The 26,112-nt window shown below is 39.9% G+C and overlaps 1 protein-coding gene across 1 annotated transcript; it reads left to right on the forward strand.

Annotated features, from left to right (window-relative positions):
* Nucleotides 1-299: 299 nt before the first annotated feature.
* On the forward strand, nucleotides 300-26,112 carry LOC115631270. The gene is made up of 15 exons (XM_030527982.1): nucleotides 300-645; nucleotides 679-1,418; nucleotides 5,489-5,515; nucleotides 14,079-14,215; nucleotides 16,988-17,362; nucleotides 17,595-17,843; nucleotides 17,962-18,059; nucleotides 18,141-18,176; nucleotides 18,237-18,609; nucleotides 18,805-18,888; nucleotides 23,028-23,243; nucleotides 23,378-23,449; nucleotides 23,503-23,555; nucleotides 23,587-23,890; nucleotides 24,958-26,112. The coding sequence occupies exons 1-15, from the start codon at nucleotides 325-327 to the stop codon at nucleotides 25,089-25,091; spliced, it is 3,219 nt and encodes a 1,072-aa protein (XP_030383842.1). The 5' UTR covers nucleotides 300-324; the 3' UTR covers nucleotides 25,092-26,112.

Consider the following 26,112-nt stretch of genomic DNA (forward strand, 5'->3'; position numbering starts at 1 on the left):
CAGATATTATTGAGTTCATTAGGTTTCATCATTAATCGCATTAGGCATTTATTTGTTGAGTTTTCTTCTTTTGCAATTCGCACTGAAATGCACAAAACCCATAATTATAATTTTGAGCAATAATTATAAATGAATTAAAAGTTCATTAGGTATTTAATGGTTGTGTGTTTATTCTTTTTTAGTGAACTTCAAACCAAAAAAAAAGAAAAAAGAAAAACATAAAAGAAATATTCGAAGCGTGCAAAAAAACAACAACAACAAACAAATAATCGGCAGCATAAAAACGCCAAAAATAAAATGAAAAAGTGTGACCAATGACGAAGCATGGATTCTGTCAATGATAGCCAATCGGTGACAAGTGAATACAGTGCCGTCGACTCTTTGCATGAGAAGGCGATGAACAATAATAATAACAACAACAACAACAACAATACATCAGTAAACAACAATAACAACAACAGCAGGAGTCCTCTTCATCCGCATCATCAACATATTCAGCAGCAGCAGCAACAACAACACAAAATTGCACGTGAATTGGGGAGCCCGAACGGCTACAACAACAACAACAACATGAATACCACAGCGATGCTGATGCATCACCAGCAACAACAGCAAGCAGCCGCTGCAGCGGCAGCAGCAGCAGCGGCCCAACAACAACAGCAGCAGCAGCAGCAACAGCAACAACAGCAACAACAACAGAACGGCAGCAATCGTGACGGCAGCAACAGCTCCCGGGGCGCTGGCGATGATCGGCCCAATGGCCGGAATTCCCATACGGGTCGCGGGTCCAGCTGCTCGCCAGCCAGCTCCCCCACCCGTCATCCGAACGCCGTCAGTCCCGTGACTTCGCTCAACCACTCGATGATGGCCCAAATGGCACAGCAGCAACATCATCAGCTCAGTCCGCCCCCACATGTGGGCGGCGTGCCCACACCGAATGGTCTGCCCGCCGGACTGCCGCCCCGCATGCCACACGGCCTGCCCCCACACTCGCTGGGTCTGCTCAACTCACTCCAAATGATGCATCACGCCTCGCCACTGGAACTGATGGCAGCGGCCCATCACCATGTGCCCCCTCGCTCCTACAATTCGCCGCCGCCCATCTCAACATCCGATCCCAGCGCCAACGAGTGCAAGCTGGTCGAGTACCGGGGCCAGAAAGTGGCCGCCTTCATCATCAGTAATGAGACCATGCTCTGCCTGCCACAGGCCTTCGAGCTCTTCCTCAAGCACCTGGTCGGCGGTCTCCATACCGTGTACACCAAGCTGAAGCGCCTGGATATTGTGCCCTTGGTGTGCAATGTGGAGCAGGTGCGAATCCTGCGCGGCCTCGGCGCCATTCAGCCGGGCGTCAATCGCTGCAAGCTGCTCTCCTGCAAGGACTTCGATGTGCTCTACAGGGACTGCACCACTGCCAGGTAGGTAACCGAAGCTCAACTGCTCAGTGCAGTACAGTAGGGCCTTTGAGGGCAGAAAATAGTGTGTCCAAGAATAGTGAGAACCATAAAGTTGCTAGAGAATAGTCTCCTTTTTATGCTTCTTAAAGAAATAATGTGTAAATTAATCAAAAAACTTAGGTTCTGCTCAAATAATTGTGAAAAGGGCATATTCCTAAGATAAAGCCATGACTCTCTCAAGCTGCTAGATTGTTGGGTGAATAATTTCTAAAAATAGGTGAAATTCTCTAGCTTGATGAGATCAGCATGCTTTTTAATTACATTTCAAATAAATATCTCGGTTCTTCCGCCGATATCGTGTCAAACAAAACTAATTTTGGACCCCAACTAGAAATATTACAACAGCATCTATTTATCAATACATCTCAGTAGACTTGATAATGCCTTTAAAGAACTTCGTTTAACGCCACAATTTGTAAACTTTAGAGTTTCAGTTTTTATAGATTTCTAACTAGATTTTCTATCGAATAAATTATTAAATATTCGTTGGACATTTAAAGAAAGTTCTCACATTGTTTTTGTAAGGCTCAATATTTTATGCTGTCCATAATTTTTAAACATCCTGCTAGATTTTTGCAAGAGCCTCAGTCTCTATGCAGCCAGATCTGGCCCTCAGCCATTATCACCCATTATTGCAAGTGTTTACTGTAGTTATTATATTTTTTATAGTCGCTGCAGTTCTTGCCTTAGTTGGCATTCAGCAGTCAGTCACTGCTACAAAATTTTCTCATTTCCTGTTTCCGTTCGCGGCGCACGCTGAAAATTAGATGCCCCATTGCGTGTGCTGTCCCTCCTGCTCTCCCCCTCCCCACCAACTCCCAGCACTATTTAACATTTGCAACGCACGCGTTGCCAATACAAATAGAACTTGCATCCAGTAATCGGCTTGATATCGATTACCTGGACACACACACTCACACACAGAGTTGCATTCAAGTATACCCGGCAACTAATCAAAAAACTTTGCATTTGCGTTGCGATGACATTTAGCGGAAATACGCAATGCAAACGTAACTGCTGCTGGCCCTACTTCCCCGCCCCCGGCTGCCACGCCCCATCAGTGCTAACAACTGGGCCCCACCAGCGCCCTTCCGGGCACCAGAACATGGCCAGAGCTGCGTAATTTTTGAGCGATTCTAACAATAGTTGGCGAAAAGTTTTGTTGTAGTTTCTGCTCCGCTGTCAAAGCATTTCCGTTTCAGTGGAAAAAACGTTGCAAAAAATATTCCAATAGGCAATCAGGCACTCCAAACACACACTTGCACACAAACTTTCTAGGTGTGGCTTCAATGAAAGCCTGACCTCTCTCATTAAAGGCTAGGGCTATGTTCTATGATTAATAAATTGATGAGAGTTCGTAAAGATACTCTCAAGTAAAATAGAGTGATCTCTAATCGAAGTACAATCATTGTTACATATTTGCTAATAATTCAAATAGGAAAAAATTTAATGGTTGATAAGAGAGTTCGTGAAAAAATGTTTAATCAACATTATGAGTTATAATCTCTAAAATAATAAATAGATAAAATAAGAATTAATCGGTGTTATAAAAGAGATATTATCGAATTAAATGGAGAAAGAAGTATTTCTAAAGTCAATACTTATTTGGAAACATATATAATCATTTTCGAAAAATTTTAAAATCGCCTCGTTTTAATAAGCAAGCACTCACCCTTTTCTTTAAATTATCATTATTAATTATAGAGATCGCATAGGCTTTAACAATTTAAGCAAGTAGTACAGTTTGAAGATTTTAAAAACATGCAGCATTAATTTGGTTGTGATCTCTCCAACATTAAGGTTAAATTAAACAATAATTGTATAAATTAATATATCATTTGAGCTTAGAAATTATTAGAAGACAGTACCAAATAGTGAACAATTGGTATACAAAAAGTACTTCACATATCCATGACTTTTTTTTTAGGTATAGAGATGTTTCTGTTTCTGTTTCAATTAAAAATTATTTTCAATTTTTTGTTACCAAACTATTTAATGAGCCAAAAAATCAGAAATATAAATTGTGTATAGCCTATATTCAGGAAAGTTAATCTTGCAAATATCCTTGTGATCGATTCAAAAATCAGTATTCCATAGAGAGATCGTTAAGTTCATACTGATATTCAAAAGCTAAGAACTTTTAACATATTTACGATCTGAAATGATGATTGCTTCTCTGAGTTCTGAATTTTATTGAAAATTCCAATTTTTATGTCAATGCTGTTAACAATAATGATAATAATATTAATAATGTTTGTCTACGATTTCTGCAGAGTTAGGAAAGTGTTAAATTCTCTTGAAATAGGTTTTCTGTTCAATGCGACTCTAACTTCAAATGCTAAAACTAAATAGCCTGCTTTCCATGCAATCGTCGCCTCCCGTTGGCAGTAGAAAGCATTTAAAACGTAACCGTTTGTAAAAACCAAAGCTGACTTACCACAATAAATGCAATGGAAACCCATCTTGTTAATTATGAAACAATGGCCAGAACAGCGCAAGAGCTGTAAAAATAGCAAGAGCTTGGGCTCAGACTCAGCGGGCCATCAGTTAGTTAGGCAGACCGTTCAGGCAGTCGGTTAGTTAGCCAGGTTCTGAATTAAGTCTTTCTGTGGCTCTGTAGCGCCTGTGCGGCCAACAGCCGACCAAAAGAACAGTTAAAAATGCGGTTAAGCCTATTATTAGCACAAAAACTTGCGCTAAATTGAAACAAGAAGAGAACGGACATGTATAGTATGTATGTAGTAGACCCAAAACGCACACACACACACACACACACGTACTCACACACATGTGTGCATTTCTGCCGGTCTGTCCAAAAAGGGTAACGCGTGTAACCGCCAAAGGCAGTTTTTATGTAAGTGGCCTGGCCATGGTCCTGTTTCGAAGCGGGCTCGCACCCCACTGCGTGTTCTGAGCCGTGTGTGTGTGTGAGTGTGTTTGTGTGTGTGGATGTGCTCAGTGTAATTACAAACTGTAGTTGTTGTTGTTGTTGTTCGTATTCTAGTTGTAATGTTGTTGTTGCTGCTGTAGCGCGTAAGCTTTCTTTTCGAACCGTTTTTATTGCGCATTCAGAGAGCGAGAGAGAAAGAGGGAGGGCGGCCGCAGGCTGAAGGCACGGCAGGAGCGGTTCAGAGGTGGCGGGGTAGGGAATGGGCGTGTGCGTTTTCACACTGTATTGCCTGGCATTGAAGTTTTATGGCGCACTTCAAGAAAAATAACATCGTAATAATTACAATAAGGTTGAATAATAATACAAATAATAATCATCATAATTTTCATAATATTCGCAAAGCAATGATGAAAATAAGAAAGTATTATAAAATAGTATAGCCGAAAACAAATTTCAAAATTCGAACAATACAACGTTTGGGGAACGAGAGAATAAGTTAGGCATTTATTTAAAAAACTTAAATAAAAATAAAAAAAAATGTCAAGGATGCAAAACACAATTGGAATTATTTACTATTAGAATTATTTATAGTTTGTTTCAAAATCGTGTTTTTGTTTAGTTTAGTTATAGTTTATAATTATGGGGGTCTGTTTTTTAATAATTTTGTTCATTTTAATATAATAATAACAATATAAACTTAAGAATAATGAATAGGAATAGGAAAAATCGAATCAAATTAGCTCCCAACCGGCCATACACCATCAAGTGAAGACAGAACTGTAAATAGAACAATAAACAAAATATTTACAAAATATATTTTCCGTTATCCGATAAATTTGGAGTTATTTAGTAGCTAATATAATTATTATAAAGAGAGAGAGAGAGAGAGAGAGAGAAAGAAATTCCGCAGAGTGGGAAAAGAGCGTTCCGGAGAAGAGTGAAATAATTTATTATTGCTGACCCACACAAAATATCCAATAAAAAAAAAATGTATTAACAATTGAGCTATTTTTTCGCAGCGTGTATCAATGAAATATTATTCCTTAAAAGTTAAACACACCACTACTATACTTACATATATTGCATTTTGTTGTTGCTTGTGTATTACTTCACTTCTCTCTTCTTCTCTTTTTAATTGCAGATGCCTATCGATCAAGCCACCAGAGAGGTAAAACATTCAAGTATAATAAAAACTATGGCAATTTTATAAATTCGAGCAGCGGCATTAATCGATCGCATATATAGAGATGTACACTTGAGAGTTTTTAGAGCGAAAAATGTGTTTATTAAATTACTTAGTTCGCGTTGCGTTGTGTTGTGTTGTTTGTGAACGGATATGGGCCGAACGAGTTTTGTGAATCGAAAGTGCGGAAATGCAAGTCTATTCTGTGTGTGTGTGTGTGTGTTTTTGTGTGTCTGTGTGAGTGGACAGGATAAGAGAGCGTAAATAGAGCGTGTAAATGTGCTGATAAGCGTTAATATAACGGTGTCTGTCCTGTTCCAGAGACAGGTGTGTGGGCACAGTGCGAGTACTTGGCTGTGTTTTCTAAAGAAGCGCTATTAGTAGGAGAAATATAGATATATACTTGTATAATATATATGTACATATGTATTGCGGCAGACAAAAAGGACACACTAATGCAAAAGTCATTATATTCGCATTCCTAATGTTGTTTTTCACTCTAAAACACTCTTGAGCTCATCAGTTTTTGTTACGTTGCAATAATTTTTATTATATTTGTTTGCCTACTTTTTGGGCTTTTTCCACATGGCACTTTGTCTTTCTTTCTTCTTTTCTTTTCAATATTATTTACGTTTTTTTTTTTGGTTTTTCGAACTCGGCGCTTTTGTTAGCCAAGCAAAACAACATCTATCTCAATACTCGTTTGTATATAGAGAATCAAGAACTATTGACACTGACATTTAACGTGCGCCTACACAAGCACTCACTTCAACAGTCACTCATTAAGTCAGTCAGTCAGTCAGTCAAGCAGTCCAGTCCGTCCAGTCTTCAATCGGCTTGGGGCAACGCATTTTGCCGCTTCGTTTGCCTTGCTGGCTTTAGCATATTGAATTCGATCTGAGTTGACAGTTGGCCGTTGTCTCTTTGGAGCCGCGCCACGTTAACTAAAATGCCGTTTAAAATCGCTGAAGAAAATAAAGAAAAAAATAACACACACACACTCACAGAGAGAGAGACAGTCGGCCAAACGTGTTATGACTTGGCTTGTGGGCACACCTTTCGACTTACCCGTAAATTGGAGTAGTTTTCATGAAGCTGAACTAAACCGCAAATATGCAAATTGCCCGCGCTCTTGTAAGCTTGTAAGAAAACAATGCCAATCTATTGACTTCGACTCCATGCGACTTTAATTTGTTGACAAATTTCAACTCAATTTTTATTGATAGCCTCAATATGTGGGGGGCTTGGCCGCAAATCATCTGAGCTTGGCAAATTTTTGTGGGAACTATAGAAAACAGATCTCAACTATGAACAAAAAAAAACTATGAGAAAGTTGTCCAAAATGGGTATCCTTCCTTATCTGATAATTCTGCAGCATTTCTAAATAAAACACACACACTTTTCCAGGAAAAAACGCCAGAATGATGAGACTTGTATTATATTACAACTAAAATAGACTAAAACATTCTTTTATATCTATCTACTGTGCCTAATACAGTTCAGGTTTTACTAAAATTTTATTACCTGAATAAATATTTCAAGTTGTGGGCAAAATATTTGCCGCTGTGATCGCATATAATTCAGTCTGTTGGATGAAAAGACCCATTAAGAGAGAAAATGAAAAACTAAAGCACAAAACAAACCCAATTCGGTCATTGGAGAGTATACGGAATCTAAGAGATAAGTTAAAATTAATCACAAATTTGATCAAGAAACAATTTGCTAAAAATATTCAGCCTATCATTACGATTGCTGGTTTGATTCGGTATCTCATATTTCAAGATTCCGTTTCTCTAGTCAGACTGCGTTCTGTTTTAATAACTACATCTAAAATAATACCTTTTTTTAAAATAGTACACAAATCTTTAATGCCTTCAATGCAAGTCTATGAATGCAATTCTTTAAACAACACAGACATGACATATAACGATAGAAAAAAAAATTGATTGCAAATAACTTAAGACAAATTACGATAGCGCAGTGATTTATAATTTGTTTAAAAATCAAAATGCTATGCAATTTTTTCCGACTGTAATTTATGATTATTGCTAACAACAAGAACAACAACAGCAACTATAAAACTGTTCAAATCAGAAAAGTCAAAGCAACTCCGCGGGCTGTCGAAAAGAAGTGTAAAATTATATTAAATTTAATTAAATTTCTAAAATATTAAATGTGCTTTTACCGTTGCAACGCCTGGCTGCGAGGTGTGAGTTGTTGTTGTTGTTGTTTCTGTTTCTGTATTATTTGCATTTTGCAAATGCGACTTAATTGAGTGTAACCAAATAACAAAAGCAGCTCTAGCATCGTCCGCATTGTTGCTGTTAATATAAATGAAGCAACAATAGTTCAATTTATTTTTATAATAAATAATTACACAGCCCCCTGCAGGCCCCACCAGCGCCAACACCCCGCCCAGTCCCTCAAACCGACGCAGCCGCCAAAACATTCTCAGCATCAGCAAAAAGTTAAATCAAATGCGCGCGCACGAGATGTTCGCGACGGCTGGGGGGCGGATCTGCAGCGGGCTATATAGTTAGTATATACTTAGTATGGGTGCCTATTGTGTGCCTCACTATACCTGGCTACCTACCTGCCGCACTGGCTGCCTTACTGGGTGGCAGCGGTATTAGCAGTTTGTTTGTGGCTGTTGAAAGAAAAAGGCGCGCACACACGACATCCACATCGACACACAAAGTTTCAGTTGCAGGCAGCACTACAAAAAATTGAATTAAAAATAAAAAAAAGGCAAAATTAAAGCAGCTCTGCATGTTTGCAATTTTTATGCGAACTAAATGAGTTATTAGCACGCCAATTGAAATTGAAGTGAACTGCACTGCGCAGAGGCAGATGAGGAGACAAACAAAAACTGGCCCAGAAATATGCGAAAATACTTACGAGTGGGCCCCTGTTGCCTGCCAAAGAAATCGAATATGGAAATGGCACTGCAAGCAACAATTATAGTGTATTACATATTATAGTGTGCCCAATACTGCTGGGCCTTGAAAACTTTTACATGTTAGGATTATAATTGAATTATAATTTCCCAAAAGAGAGTTTAAAATGTTAGGTAAGGCAAAAATATATTCTGTAGCAGATTAAAGACGTGCATTAATTAAAAAATTATGAATTAAAATTAAAAAATTACTAGCGTAATGCAATCATAATTTTTGCAAAGCACTATTAGTTTATAATTATTTCTCAAAAAAAAGAGTGCTAGGAATGGAAGCTTCTAAAGCAATAACGAAACAAATGAAATATGAATTCATTTAAAATGTTTGCAGTTTTGAAATATATAACAACAGCTATCTATGCAATCCAACGTGTCCAACAATTCTTAAAATAAGGCCTAAAATTTTAAAACAAACAAACATAATAATATATATTTAATAGAGAGTTAGTTCAAGATTAGAAAAATCACTTATTTGTTGTGTTCATGAATATATTCATAATCCTTTATGGCTGATTTTAAAGAATCATACTATTCAAGCATCTTAAGACTAAAAACTGCTATTTACTAATGAAGATCGTCATCATACGTTTCACTTTATTGACAAATAAGAGCTCTCTTCCAATCGACGTCAAGTGTACAACACTTAATAATTAAAGCTGTTGATCAACACTTTATAATTAAGTTGTTGATCAACACTGTAACTGCCTTTAAGAAGTGCGCGCATTGCTGACAACTTGTGAACTGCTCTTCAAATTATTGCAACTTTTCTGAAGTATGGCCATTCAAATAAAATGTGCGCTTCAATAATAGTCGATGCGAGCATTCAGGCCCGCCAATTCGTAGTCCATTTGGGACACACATGCTACAGTGGTTGCAGAACCCACAATTAGCAATGGGTCGGCCCTTCTGAGCACTGCCATGTCATTTGTACATTTGCATGCCGCATTACAATGAATTCAACAACATGAGCTGACATTGAAAACAAACGAGACGAGCCGAGCGCATTGCAGCAGAATTCTATAAAACGTATTGTTTAGCCAATTCCAGAAACTGCAGCTAAACGAGTTGAGCTGAAACCCGAGCCGACTACAAGGGACAATTAGGGCCAAGAATACTTTGACTTTGTCTATGACGAGGGCTTCTTCGTGGAAAGCTCGAAGCAAGCGGCTCAGAGAATTATGCGCCAGAGTTCAAAGGCGATGGTAACTAATAGACAAATGGCATGCGAGCAGTGGATGAAAACAATTTGAAATTCAATTAAAGCCCCGACTTACATGGCATTGCATAATGGCTATGAAAAATCTATCTGTTGCTGCATTTCATTGATTTACTCGCGTTTGCAATCACACGCTTCGTTGCAAGGTGGCAACGTGGCCATAAATTTAATTGATTTGCCAATTTAAAACGACAATCGTACGAGACACGCCCGTGGGCAGTGGGTTAACGTTAACGTTAACATTAACGTTGACGTTGAGTTTAACTTCAAGTTGGTAGACACGAGTACTACACTCGTATTTATATAAAATGCGCTGACAAATGCCGGCCACGCCCCACATTTATGCAATTGGAAATGTGTAGAGTCACTCGAAATGGATATTATGGGCTCATACTCGTACTAGTCGTAGTTAGCGACTCGAACTCGTACTCGTACTCGTACCCGTAAGTGTTGCATATTTTGGCGGCTGCTGTGCCACAAGTCAATAATTAACAACTCGGCTATCCCTTGATTATTGAAATATATTTATGTATTACATATTGTTGGCAAAGGAGAAGGCGACGCACAGCACTGAACAGCACAGCTGCAAACTGGTTTGCTTTTGGCTTCCAGACACAGCAATTTTCGCGATGCCTTTTGCATTTGGATCTAGACCCAGGTCCAGACCTGGACCTGGACCTGGACACGGACACGAAAGAAACCGACGAGCCGACGAACCGGTTTCGGACACAACGCCACACTTTGATGGTTTTGTTTTGGCAGCCCCCGTGTACTTGTTGTAGTTGTGCGACTATTTTGACAAATTGTTGTTTATTCCTGACTAAACGTTTGTGGTTGTCGTCGTCATCAATGCTGATGTTGTTGTTGCTGGCGGGTAAAAACGTAAAAAACAACAAAATTTGACACTTGCTGCAAGTGGCGACGGTGCATAAATTAGTTAACTGACAGTTAAAGTGTGTACGCATGGATCGCGCGGATAAGAGGGAGAGAGAAACAGTTATCCGCAGCTGAACAAATTGCATTTGGCGCATAATTTCCACACACAAGTACTTGAGCTAAGCATTACTGCAGAAATATACATTATCCGGCATTATAGCAGAACTATCGCTGTTATCCGGCAAGTGATCACCCTTTTATAAACTCAAAAAAAGCACATTATCAAAGGACTTCAGTCTTTGGAAATGGTTGTTTTACAAATATCGTAAAACATTCTTATCCGAAGCTAAATATATTACATTTAGCGAATAGTTTCAATACTTGACTACTTGAAGTAAACATAGAGGCAATAATAACCATTATCCGGCATTAGAAGAGTACTTTCGCTTTTATCCGGCAGATCATCGTTTTTACATATTTTCTAAGAAAGCTTATAACCAAAGGACTTCATTCTTTGAAAATGGTTGCTTTACAATTATCGTACAATATTGTTATCCGTTGCCGACTATTTGAAGTATGCATTAATAACCATTGTCCGGCTTTAGAGAACTACTCTCGCTTTTATCCGGCATAACATAAATTATTTAGAAAAGTCTAACAAAGCACACAATTAAAGATCTTCATTCTTTAGGCATATTTGTAGAACTGGATAAACTGGACAGTTATTAGAATTATAGTATTAGTGTTTCGCATTATTTAAAATTGCCCAAAATCCGTTTATTTAATTCACTCTGTTTAAACAGCATATTGTTTTAGAGGCATTTGCGCAAATAAACTAGTTCTAAATATCAAAAGATTATATATCTTTTAAAAAACAAACAACTAAATACATACACCGTATGTACAAACATGTTTTTTTGTAGTACTACTTACATATCTAACCGAACTAGACTTTGTGTTATTTATTCGTATTTCACGTGCTTTATTTAAATTTTGAAGAGGCAAATGACTGTCAGGACATCATAATGCCGTTATCCGACGTTATCCGATTTTATCCGAACTTATCCAAATGACGAGAATTATGAAGAAACCCCATTTCGGGCTATCACAAACAAGATAAACGCGTCTATGCACTTTTCACTCAGCGCAGAAAGCTTTTCTATGAAAGTGCCCCACAAACATAAGCAAACAGACCTTGTTGCGATACACGAAGTCGCCCTGCTTATCGCCGTTAACAAGAACAAGTGTTGCCCCAACTGACGAAACACTCTTCATAAATTCATTAACTTGACTGACATTCAAATACACCCAACTGACACACGCACAACCAGCAACAACCAGCAACAACAACAACAACATAAATGGGCGCTCATGCTGCACGTCAGCTTCGACCTTCCGATTTGGCTTAGCGGAAAATAAAAAGTATTAAATTTAATTTAAAATCGTGCGCTATTCCCATTTCTTTTATGGTCGAATTGAAAGTTGTGCGATTCATTAGCAGAGGCCAAATATTAAATGCCAAATATTAAATATTAAACATTAAACATGACCCCATGCACCCAACGAACAGTGACTCCATTAATCGTGCAACCGCGTTGCACCATGAAGTCTCGGAGCAGAATCAGAAGCAGTAAATGGGTTGATATTCAAATATTTATTGTTTAAATAACTGTAAATATTTGCAATTGCGTTAACCAACATGCCATGCTGCACTTACGCACAATTACGGCCATAAATATTTCAATCTGTGTCTTCTAGAAACTGCTACCTGTGTTTATTTGTCTGGCTGTGTACGATTATTTGTTGTGTTTGTTGCGCACAAACATTTAAAAAAATATTTTGTGTAATTTTTTAATTGCTCTCGTGCCTGCGGCTCCAATCTAAATGGTTGGAGGTGGAGAGATACATAGGGGATCTCTGATTCACTCGACAGCTGGCGCTTGGCCCCAAAAAACATCTCGAGATCTCAACCAGCATCGTGTACGAGTATTTGCTTAGTTTCCGGCTACTAGTATTTGTTTATTTGCAGCCGCAACCAGATACAGATCTCCTTTATCTAACTTCTAGCCCAGTGCGAGTATTGTTTGTCACAACTTCCTGCTCTGTAAACTTGTTTGTGCTTTTTGGGACCATTGTGGTCGGTATGTGAACTATTTGCCTAGACTTGTTTAAATATTTTCAAAGCAAATAACAGCAATTGCAGGCATAAATTACGCTAAATAAGAACGCAAATAGTTTTTCTTATTTTTCTTTATTCTTTTTATGGCACACAATTAAATCGGTAGCACATTTTTTACGATCGCCACAGAAATGTTGCGTGCGAAGCTCTGCGGCAGGGGGCTGCCTATTAAGATCTTACAGAAATATTAAAACTTATACTACGAGCAATAGAACTGTAGAGTTTCTCTTTCATTGGTAGATTTATTGTTAACAACAATGCCGTTTCATATGTAGACGTATTGTTACTGTGGTGGATTTATTGTTAACAATACCTATTGCCATGAAGTAGAATTATATCAGGGATGATTTTTTAAGATTTTGTTTGTATTTCAAATAAAATATAGAAATACTTGTACATATAGTATACATACCTATATTACATTAAACTTTTTTCGGATTCGAATGAATAAAAGGTACGCCTCCCCTATATCTGTTAAGGTTTCCAATTCACTCACTTTGGGTACAAAAATGATATTCTCCGTTGAAAAGCTGTACACCATCTGGTCCTATATTCAGAAATACTTTTAAAACTTTGCGAAGCTAGTTTAATTCCATTGTTCTATAAACGTAGTTGTTAAAGAAACGTTTGGAAATCACTTGGAACACTGGGAAAAACGAAACACTTGTTAAAGGAATAACAAGAGTTTCACTTTTCAGAGAGTTACAGAAATACAGAATATTATAGAATTTCAAAGAAATCTAACAGTTTCATTGATTGCTGGATTTTAAATCTGAAAAAAAGTGTGAATGTATTGATACACAAAACTGAACTCAAGCCAAGTCTGAACTACAGCTAAACCTAAACTGAATTTGTATCTTATTCAGTTTAATAAATCTATGAAGCATTTAAAAATAATGATATATTTGTATTTGGTCAAGTAATGGTTCCGTTTCATTGTTAATTATAGGTAGTTAGATATTTATACAAAACTCTATAATGACTTTATACATTTTTCGCTCTTTTTAACTCTCAAATATATTTTTAAAATAAATAATATTTTTAATCAATCTTGTATGTTATAATTTAAGTCAATTTCTTCTTCTGAAATTAATAATGCAGCACAACACAGCCAACAATGTACGCAGCACACTCAAATTCCCCAAGTAAACACAATTCACAACTACGATTACAATTCACCCAGAAGTGAAATCACAACCCCTCCAATCCTCCCCGCTATCCACTCTGTTATTGTTGGTCTGTGCATATTGTGCTCATCACCGTTTACTGATACCAAGCCATTGTCATTGTTTCAACCCAACAGTAACTCTCTGCAATTCCGCAGTTCCAGACCGGGTAGACCGCCGAAACGGGGCCCCGTTGGCTTATCGCTGCCCCCGACGCACCTCACACAGCATCCGCAGCTGAAGAAGCATCGACTCGACAATGGGGACTATGCTTACGAGAATGGCCATATTAGTGGTAAGTAAATTGGCGATTGCCAATTGGCTAGACATTGAAATTCCCAGCCAATTTGGCCAGTCGATGATGGACGAGTATGTCATGAATTGAAAGAAGAATTGAAATGTTATGCCTGTCGTGCCCAGCGGCAGCGTCGTAAACATAACGACGTATCTGTTGAGTTCAAGTAGTAATAGTAGTAGTTGTTGTTGCTGTTGCTGTTGTTGTTGTGGAAATCAATCAGCAAATGCAGTTGAATTGTAAATGAAATCATTTGAAGTCGCAGCCTGGCAGTTGCAGATCATGGCCAGCAGCGTTCACAGATACTCGTACTTTTTCCTCTGCACAGTTAGCCGCCATTGCAGGCCGAGAGTCCGAGCCAGATCCAGAGTGGCAGCCCATGTTTGAGGGCAGAACGGGCAACATTTGATTTGTGGATGCCACTTTGGTTGCAGCGCGCTTTATTATTACGACGGATACAAAATGTACCTAAAGCGTTCGGCTCGCGATGTGATTTCTTGTTCACGTTTCGAGGAAGTCTTGAGTCTTGAGATAAAGGCCGTTTTTCTGTTGTTTTGGACCAACAAGCAGGCAGCAAATAGCAATCAACCGAAATCGGCAGGCATATGATTTGTAATGCAGGAAATCACACACAAAGAGAGATACAAATACAAATTCGAATGCAGATACAGATTCAATGCGCATTTGTGGTTTCTTTTTTGAATTGTTGCAGATACTCGTACATTATGTGTATTTGTTGTGTTGTTGTGGTTATTGTTGTTGTTGTGTAATTATCATAAGTACATAGAAAAGTAACATGAGACTCTGTGCGCGCAATTTAATTGATTTTTACATACGCGAGTATCTGTTGTATCTGTCCGAACAACCTCTCTCTATCTCTAGGGTTTCCTGAGCATTGTAAATGCTGACAGGCGACACGCCCCTTTCTATTAATGTGTCTAGTCGTGATTTGTACGAATACACACTCACATACATTCGTTGGCTTTAATATGTTCATATAAAAGTCGAATATCTCTTTCATTTGGGTACACTCTGTTTCTTAAGAACTCGCAGCCGGCGGCGCCTTAGACGCCTCAGTCTTCCCAAAACCTGCCAAGTCACGGAGTCATCAAAAGATGCGCCACGCATCTCATATATGTATGTATGTAGGTTCTGTTCATCTGCTCTGTTCGCCTCCATTGAGTGAATTATGGGCGTTGACTTTTAGGTGATACTGCACTATTCACGGGAGTATTCTACTCGAATAGTGTGTACTGGAATGCAGTCTAAAAATTTAATTGCATTCTCAAAAGTGTGCGGCACCAGCACTTTGAACATTTGTGCAATTTCATTTGCGCACCAAACTCGTAGATACAAAACCAACAATAAACAAACACACAACAACAAACAACAAACAACAAAAATATGAAACTTGTGACAATTTAATAAAACGTTGCAATTTAGTGACACTGGCCAGCCATTTAATGACAGCTTGTCACAAATGCCGGCGCAAATCGACATCCCATATACATACATACATACAAATTACTTATATATATACGTATATACTATATAATCAATATATGTATGTATGTAAGCGAGCTGAGAACAAATTCAGTGGGCAGCATATATGTAGATACTCTTGTATCTAGGTGGTTGTGCATGTATTTTTAGCTGCCGTTTTTAGTCTGGCCGCGCAGACAATAGCTATTTAATATATACCGGCTATATATGTACTATATATAGGTATCTTTGTATGTCGAAACAGGTGGCAGTCTGCACGCCATTAAAAAACTAAGCGACTGGCCGACTGGAATTGTCGGGCACGAGGGTGGCATTTGTAGCTTTTAGATAATTTATACATATAACATGTCAGTTCATATTCAATATAATTTGCAATTTGTCTAGCCAGACAACACACACATGCTACTATATATACGAGTATGTATCTACCAACAATTGAGGCAGTCTACATAAATATGCATTCAACAAAAAGATATAACGAGCTCTGTTTTGTTTGCTCGTCTCTATTTGAGGCTAGCCGGCAGTAAATGTTATAGAAATCTAATTAGAAATCTGCTTGGCCAGCAGTCAGGTCTGCTTAAGCCAAATCACAATGATGGCAGGCTTTTATTCCAAATTATTCAAGTATTCAAACCTCTCTAAACATATTGCTGTAGCTTAAAGACATAATTAATTAGTAAAGCGAACAAAATAAATTATAACAATAATTTGTTGATTTCGAGCTTAGAAGCAAATTCAACTAAACGAACATTTTCAGCTTTTAAAATAAATGTAATGAAATAAATTGTAGAAGTTAATTCTCTTGTTATATTTTTTTAGCCAATAGGATTAATTTCTTCTACTAGAATTTTGTTTAAATTTTAAAAACTTTGAAATACTATATACTTGTATCTCCAGTCATAAATGAAGATGAAGAATAGAAATGAAGAAATGTTGTTAAAGTACTGGAAATTGTAAAAGGCATACTTTTGTAGACTTCCCAGATTTCTCACATCCAAGACACTAGAAGTTTTTGTTTTCAGTCTGCTTTTCTGCCCAACTTCCAACACTGCTTACTCCATTCGTTTCGGCCATTCTTTAAGATTAACACATTGCGCTCCACTTTTCCTCTGAAACTGGTCGCTTCAATTATTAACACCTCTCAATTGTTCGATTTACATTTAAGCATACCTAAGACAACCTGATGTAAGCCAGATTTCCACAACATTTATCTCCTCATTTCCAAAACAGTTTATCTAAATATGCGCCATGGCCCACATTCAATTGCAGATATGAATCGTCTGGAGAAATCGCCGCTGCTGGCCAACGGCTACAATCCCCCGCCCATCAATCACATGGCCTTCATGCAGATGAATGCACATCATCCGGGCGCGGCGGCCCTCATGTCCCCCGGAATGCCGCCTCATGGACTGCATGCCCGTCCCGAGAGCCAAATGCTGAAGGCGGCAGCACAGAGTGGCATGTCTGCGGCTAATATGGACGCATTGGCCCGATCGGGCATATGGGAGAATTGTCGGGCCGCCTACGAGGATATCGTGAAGCATTTGGAGCGTTTGCGCGAGGAGCGTACAGATGAGCGACAACAGTTAAGCGCTGGCGGCGCTGTGGGCGACATAAAGCCCAGGGATCTGAGCTCACGCAATTGTAAGTAACGACTTTTAACAACTTCTATCAAAACTAGTGAGTGTTTAAGACTGTCTGTGCAACTGCTAGTTAAACAACATAAAATGAATTTTCAAAAAGTTGTGGTCAGACAGGCAAATAATTTGCACACAAAATTGTCGAATTTTAGAAGTAGGTCGTGAATGTGGAGTTGAAACATTGAGGAAAAGCGAGATAGTTGAGGCTCTAATGGAATTTGTCTTCTCATTCGCAGGCTCACCCACGCGCCAGAGTCCCGTGCTGAATCTCTCGAAATCCGGCGGCAACACCGATCACGGCAGCAACTGCGACGCGGGCAGTGAACGCAGCGATTGTCACTCAACGGCGGCGTCGCCACGGGCCCGCAGCTTGGACGATGGCAGTCGGGGCGGTGTGATTGGTGTCGAGGACGAGGACGAGGAGAACTTGAGTGATGAGAATCAGTCCGAAGTCGATGAACGCTGCCTCGGCAAAGACGACGAGGGTGAGTGAACTTTGCATGCCAAAGCGATAACGATAAACGCGAGACGAGCAACGACTTCACTTGACTGACAATGCAACTCTGTCATCTATTTGTGCATGTGTGTGTGTGTGCTTTACAGACTTGAGTGACACGGAGCGTGATAATCTGTCCACGGGCTCAGCGGCCGCTGCCGCAGCAGCCGCCGCCGCTGCACATCTCCATCAGCATGCGGCCGCTGCTTCGCACGCGCAGCAGCAGCAACAACAACACGCGGCAGCGCATCAGGCAGCCCACCATCTGGTGCATCAGCAGCACCAGCACCATCATCAGCATTTGGCACGCGGCTCTCCCACAGCTTCGGCCAGCGATCGCGAAGCTGCTGCCGCTGCCGCAGCTGCCGCCGCCGCTCTGCAGCAATCGCCAGCCGCTGTGGCTGCTCTGCAGCATCAGCGGGCGCTCAACTACTCGCAGCTGGCGGCGGCTGCAGCCGTCGCCAATGGGGCGGGTGGTGCGGCAGTCGCTGTGGCTAATCCAGCGCTCGCCAATGGACCGGCGGGTGGTGCGGCCGGTGGCGCTCTGACGCCCAACGAGGCGCTGCTCGCTGCCAACGATGCTACTGCGGCGGCTGCGTTGGCGGGCGGTTTGGCGCTCGGACCGCTGGGCCTGGATGCGCACGCCGCTGTGCCCGCCTCATCGACGGAGACGCTGCTGCGCAACATTCAGAGTCTGCTGAAGGTGGCGGCGGATAATGCGCGCCAACAGGAGCGACAGATTAGCTATGAGAAAGGTGAGTGGGCCGCAGCATTAAATATGCCACGACTCCCGATCGACCAACTGCCTTTGATATGCAAAGTGGCCGACGTCGACGCTGACGTTGTGTCGTGAGTCTCGTGACCGTAACTAATGTCATCCTCTCTCTCTCTCTCTCTCTCTCTTTCTCTCTTTCCCTTTTTCTTTCTTGCTTCTTCTCTTGGCCATGCAGCTGAGCTAAAGATGGATGTGCTGCGCGAACGAGAGGTCAAAGATTCGCTGGAACGGCAGCTCGTCGATGAGCGTAAATTGCGTGGTAAGTTTGAAAAGAAACCATCTCTTGTTGCCCTGATATAACAGTGAAATGTTCCACAAATAGCCCCATTCCAAATGTGGGAGCAATAGTCTCACAATAACATAAATGGAACTCAAGGACCTATTTATATAGGGAATCAATTCGATGCAAATTAAATGCTTCGATGCGAATCCAGAACGAACTTCTAGTACTGTTTAACCCAATTGAGGTACAAATTTCATGCGTAAAACGCTAGAAGTGCTTTTGAAAGTGGGACTGTTTTGACATAAATGGAACTCAATTAACTCTTTATATAGGAAACCAATACGCGATGCAAATTAAATGCTTCGATGTAAATCTTCTAGTACTATTTAACCCAATTGAGGTACAAATTTCATGCGTAAAACGCTAGTGGTGCTTTTGAAAGTGGGTCTCTTTCGGAAATATCTGCATTTCCTGCACAACTAGATCTTCCCTTAATGTGAGCTTCCACTGTACTCCGTACTATGCCAAATGTTTTAACTCCAATCGTGTGCGCTTAATGCAAACTGACTCAAATGACAATGACACCTGATATGCTGCGTACCCCCCTCTCCCGCGCTCGGGGTGGTCGCAACCATGCTGCCTTAAGTCAGCGCAAAAGGGTTTTAAGGCAGACTTTGCCGTTCGAGCCTCGAGCCCCATAGTGGTTGCTCTTGTTCGAGTTGTTGTTGTTGTTGGGCTTGCCTGCCTTTTTCAACAGAAATCACAATTCAAATGAATTTAATATCATTTCATTATTTAGTTACACTCGAATGATTTGGCAAAAAGTAGCTACAAACGACGACAAGAACGAACGACGCCACATCATAAGACATAATGGTCGTTGCTTGACTCTCTGTCTCTGGTCTGATCGGGGAACTAGGAGGGGGGGAGAGTGCGAGTGCGAGTGGAATTCGAGTTGCTTTTAGTTACAGACAAAAAGTTTCATTTGGCACAAACATCTTTTAATTGCTTGTTATGTTTTTGGATGAGTCGATGACTCTAAAAAGGGTTGTCAATTAGTGTGCAGGATTGGGGGTTGGTTTAATGACTCAGCTTGAAAGTATAGCGCTATTATGGACACATAACTTGTTAATATATTTAAAAAGGAGTTAAGTTGTTAAAGAAGTATGCACGATCTAAATTTAATTTAAATCGAAAGTTTCGTGCACAAAATGTTATGTTTTGAAATCGAACGGACTGCTATAGTTTTTTTTTACAGCTTCGACTTGGCTGAGGTGGACAAGTTTGATTACGCGCTTTAATTTGCTTAACCAGAGACTTACAATTTCGTCGTAATTTACCTTAAAATTTGTAATTTAAACCATATGTTTTCATATTAAAGTCGCTAGAGCTGGATCTGGTCTTTGAATATGTCTATATGGCGTTGCTGCCGCAATACCAAACATATTTCAAGTCAATCTAAAATGGGGAATAGGGACTCGAAACAAGAATCGATCACTCTAGAATCCCTATAGCTTAAGTTAAAGAGAAGTCTTGGCTTAAATATTGTCCATATGTCTTTGTTGCCGCAATGCAGACCATCTTTCCAGTCAATCCGAAATGGTGAATAGGTACTCGAAGCAAGACTTTAGAATTCATAGTTTGTGAGCATCATTCTTAAGGAATTAAAGAGAAATCTTGGCCGATCCTCAAAACCGAAACTTGGCAGTATTTCTTTCATAATTTAAAGCTCCCATAGATTGCATAAGACATAAGCATTGAGAAATCGGCATCATTTACATTGTTGACCCGTAGTTGGCGCATTTTCTTGTTTTGGCATTTAAGGCGTTGACTTCACTTCTGATGGCTTCCAATCAGCTCGCCAGGCACTTAAGTTTCGGTAGTTATATAGCTACCTATATGTCCGCCCTCAAATTTCAGCGCCGCTCGACTCCCAACAGTTGGTGTAACACCCACAAGTCGAGTTTGCATTTCGAGTGTAATTGCACTGCCGCATGCCCCATTCCTCATGCCGCATGAGGCAGCTATAACTTAATCTCGGGCAAATTATGCGCTGCCTTTGCATTCAAAACAACATAAATCAAAAACCGAAACTACATTTAGAAATGGCGGTGCCGCCCCGTTCGCTCTGCAGTTGAGAACATATGTTGCTGTGGTCTTCGGAGCTGGGGCGCCAAATTGCATGCAACTGCAATTGCAACTGCTCGTGGAGCACAAACATCTAATTGCAACTAATAATAAAGCCAAAACACTGCGATAAACATCGAGACGAAGTCGGATGGCTGTTTTCTTGTTGCTGTTGTTGTTGTTGTTGTTGTTGCTGTGGTTGCACAGATTGCAAAAAGAACATATCGATTAGAAGCGTGGGCGCAATGCCACCCACGTGGATCGTACCGATGCATACTATGTATATAGTAAAGCATATGGCATGTGGGACATTCAATATGCTTTCGGATTATTGGAGTATTTCGCAGTGAAATATTGTACTAAGTGAAAATATTCCGCCAGCGAAAGCTCCAATTTTCTTATGATACTATTGCCAAATTTAATTGCCGCCTAGATTTGAGGACAGTTTCTTATTGCTTAGTAATTTATTTTCAAAAAGTTTAAATCTTATAATGCTGGTATATTGACTGCTTTATCTAATCGTATTGGGGATGTTGCTTTATTATTGGCAATTGCAATTTTTTAATTAGGGCAGTTGAAATTATATTTTCATGGACATGGCGTTCATTTCATTCATTTGATTTAAACAAAATTTTAAATATATGTATGTGGTTTTGAAATAATAATTGAAACATGGTTAGACAAACAAATAATTTTCATGAAAATTTATTGAATTTTATACCAATGTCATGGATTTTACTTGATTTAAACAAACAAATAATTGTGTACTGAAATATGGATTCTTGCTACAAGAAACCTCTTTGAGATTTACTTTTCAATCCCTCTTGTAAAATAATACAGATTTGTAGGCAATTTATTTGCATGCCTGACCACGGCATAAAACTGTCTTCTTACTATTATTATTATTGTATTGCTATTCACTATTTGGGTTTCGATTTCTTTGTCCGTTGTTCCCACAATAAGAGCTTTTGTAAGCTGCTGAGGACTTTGAAGAAAAATGTTCTTTGTAATGCTTAGTATGCGATTCTGAAGAAAATATGTCTAATTTAAATGTCAAATATTAATATTCGTATATTTTTTCCAATGCAACAGCAACTTGTGTGTAAAATTTGTCTTAATTATAATTTAAATCATCTTCCGATCGTTAGCGTATTTTAGGAATCAGCTTATGATACATGTATATAGCATATTTATTAAAGTAACGACTAAGTAGCTTATCCTACCAATGCTACTTAATATCTTCAAATGGTGGACAAAAAGACTAGGCTTCCTAGTTAATGACTTGTTTCTACAAATGCTTTCAAGAATACAAAAATGAGGCGTCTCTGCGTTTTACTTGTCAGCTTGAAATTCGACATTATTGTGCTTTATTTCGTCGCGAAGTGGTGGTACTCTAATGCAAATGAATATATTGACCCCCTAATTAAATTCATATTTCTAAAATTGTTTACTTCAACCCAATTCATAATTGGATGATGAGATAGTTTTTAAGTGTTACTTCTTTCCCTGATCCCATATAATCCCTTCTTCTGATGGCTAAGTCTGCACATGTCTTCAGGTAAAGCATCATTCTTTCAAGCCTTTTATTTGGGGAGTCCAGAAATGTTGCTTAATTTTTGCCCATTTAAGCTTTTCATTTGCTCCATTGTGCATTGGAATAATGCTAGATATGTCAGCTCCACCCTCAAAACGACTGTCACAATGCTTCAGTGCTCGCACATTGACTGATCGCTGATCGCTCGATTGTCGACTAGGCACAAAGCCCAGAACCAGAGCCAGACCCAGACCCGGACCAACCTAACCCAACCCCAGAGCGCACGACTTGAATTTCTATGATTCGCTTGAATTAATGGGCCACGGTCGTACAGAGCTGTGGCTGCTGCTCTCTTTGTAGGCAGTCAGGATCAATCATAATTGCTTCGCGGCGCCCACACACGAGGCGGATGCGCAGTTGAGTTGGCAGGCGGCTCAAGTTACAAGTCTCTCTCTCTCTCCCCCTGCCTTCACTCTCTCACTCTCTTGTTTCGTCTCTCTCTTTGTGCTTGCAGTGCTCTATCAGAAGCGCTTCCGACGAGAGCGTAAGATACGCATACGCTACCAACAGCAGTTGGGAGGCGGCCAGGCGCCGCACAAGAGCAATGGTGGGGGCGCCTGCAGCGAGGGGGATCAGTGTGCGGGCAGCGCTGGCAGCGTTGGCGCCGTCGGCGACTCGAAGTGCGGCAGCAGCAGCAGCAGCGGCGATAATGGGCGTCGGCCAGAGCAAGGTAAGTTGAACAGTCGTCGTGCAGCACCCGCCGAACACACGCAATACGCATGGCTAATACCCCCTCACCCCTTCGTTCCTCCCTTCGCTTTTCTAACCAACACAGCGCCCTCTGCTTTGTCTTTACCCCCATAGATAACGATGGCGGCAGTCGCGGCAGTGATAAGTCTGACAAGTCCTTGAGCTCCTGTGATGTAACGCGCGGCTGTGCCACGCCCACAGCTGCAGTAACGCCCACGCCGCAACAACAGCAACAGCAGCAGCAGCAACAACAGCATCTGCAGCAGCAACAGCAACAACAACAACAACAACAGCAAACGCCACAACAGCGCCAGCACTCAGAGAGCCCCACCCACTTCAAGCGGGAGCCCCACTCCGATCACGAGGGCTCCATGGAGCGTCAGCGTGCGTCCGATGAGCAAACACGCTGCTCCAGTCGTGAGCGCGACGAGCGCTCCCACGACCCCCACTCGCCCGTCACAGCCCCCAGTGCGGCCGCTGTCGCCGCTGCCGCAGCAGCAGCAGAGGGCAGTCTGGCAGCGGCTGCAGCGGCCGCAGCAGCAGCGGCGGCCAGCAATGGAAAGGCGCCCTGGAACTATCCGGGCATTGACCTGATGGCCACCGGCGCCTTCTGGCAGAACTACTCGGGTAAGTTAACTCAAGAGGGATAAGATATGGCTCTTCACAATTTTCAGTTAACGGGGTTTACTTTCAAGAATTACAATCGAAGCATTTATATTCTTTCTATATGTTTGTTCTCCCTTCATTTTGTTTACTGCAAGTAAATGCATATAGCATTGGTATATACGCCTAATTCTGTTTTTACACGGTAGATTGGTTCCAGAAACAACCGTGTAAAAAAGACATTTATCAAATACAAAAATAGGTGATTGGTTCCTTATCTCAATATACAAGTATATGAAATTTGTAATTTTCAAACCGTGTAAAAACAGAATTAGATAATTGTTTTTTGTTAGTGATACATTGATAAAGAAACATGGTTTGATTTGTTTTTACAAATATTTCTAAAGTTAAAACTAACTACAACTAATTTAGGGGAGGTCTGCTTAGATTTTGTGTTTGTAAAAGCTGAGTCGAGTAGTTGGATATTTTTTTTTTAAAGAAGGTTTCGAGAGAATATATGTAAATATCTCTGAATGGAGTGGGCTGTATAATATGATGTCATTGATGGACATATGATGGATATAGTTGATAGATATATAGGGAGAATACGACAAAAGGGTATTTATTTATAAGTTCAAGAATTTGTTATTTTTATTTTGTCATTTTTGGAGGTTTTATTATTTTATTAGCGACTTAAAGATTCATATTTGGAATTCATTTTAATTGGTTTGCTTATTTTGAATCTACATAAATAGTTTTGGGGATCGAAATGTTATATTAAAGCAAAAATGTTGAAGGGATTTTGTTATTTTTGTCTTGGCAAAAGTCAGTGATAAGTTCATAAAGCTGTAATGTTAGCGGACTTCCAATTACATCAAGTTTCAAATAATTTTTAAAAATAGCATCTTTTTCAATATCATAATTATAGGTTGATTGCAGGTGAAATATTAGTGTAACTGAAAATAAAAACATTAGGCCAATTAATTCTTTTACACTTAAACCAGCTATTAAGTCGACTAAAATTTTACCTAAAATCATTCTAAATTTAATATTTCACATTTCCCTTCCCTCTCCCATCTTTATATCCGTAGAGTCTTTGGCGCAGGAGCTTGAAATGGAGCGCAAAAGCCGCGCTGCCAATGCCGAGCGCGATGTGAAGAGTCCTTTGGCCGAACGGCCCACGGCCTATTATAAGAACTCGGTGCTATTTGGCAGCGCCAACTAAATGGGACCCTCATCCCAGGTCCAAGGCGGTAAGCTTGAAGTAGATGCGTTTTTTGATCTCAAAGTGCAATCCAGGCGGCAGTTGCAGCATTGAATTCGATATCTCGATGGCACGTAGGCGTGGCACCAAGGCTTATACTATATAAGTAGTCGCAAGTTAGCATAATGCCCAGTTTGTACATAAGTATATAATGGAAATTGATGGTGAACATGAAATTGTTCATGTGCTTCATATGTCAGCCAGTGAGTAGGAAAAGAGGATAACAGGATAACAGGAGGAGAGGAGGAATAGAACGTTGCAAACGTTTGCGCCATTTTGTTGTAAATAGCATCTTAAAGTAGAGCAGCCCGATTAAAAGTTAGCTTACAGTTCTACATACTACCTACGAGTACTATATATAAGAAAGTGCGAGGAAATTAGATTGCTGCATTCTGTAAATAGCATATAAAGACTTTTCTCAAAAACGCGTCGACTCGAAAGAGCGACTAAGCTAGTAGATACGCCTAGCATTAAATAGAGACACATTAAAACAGTGCTTGGTAGTAGCTTCAATTCAAAAACACATATTTCAGATAAATCGAAAACTATGTACTTATATTAATTTTAAATTTTAAAGCGCCGCTTCTAGTGTTTAAGCAGATAGATGGAGGTGAATGGAGGGCGTGTGGCATAGAACACAGTTTTTAGTTAAGCCATTATTGAAGAGGAAGAGAACCCGATAATATTTACAAATAAGTAAGTTTTAATTTATTCACTAGCGCCGTGCATTAAGCCTACTATTAAAATTAGTTTTAAACATAATATTTAACTCGAAGTATTTCACTTGCGTAGGCAACTCTGACTAAGCATTAAACAAATAAACAAAAAATTATTAAATATATACATACATACACATACATGCAAATAATATGAAAATTTATATGCCCATCATTGAAATATGTTACAAAAATTGACATTAAAAATACAAGAACAAAAAAAACAACAACAACTATTTAAACGCTTCATATGCTATTATATAAAC

This window comes from Scaptodrosophila lebanonensis, unplaced genomic scaffold (genome assembly GCF_003285725.1).
Source record: "Scaptodrosophila lebanonensis strain 11010-0011.00,11010-0021.00 unplaced genomic scaffold, SlebRS2 tig00001412-arrow-pilon, whole genome shotgun sequence".
Taxonomy (NCBI): Eukaryota; Metazoa; Arthropoda; class Insecta; order Diptera; family Drosophilidae; genus Scaptodrosophila; species Scaptodrosophila lebanonensis.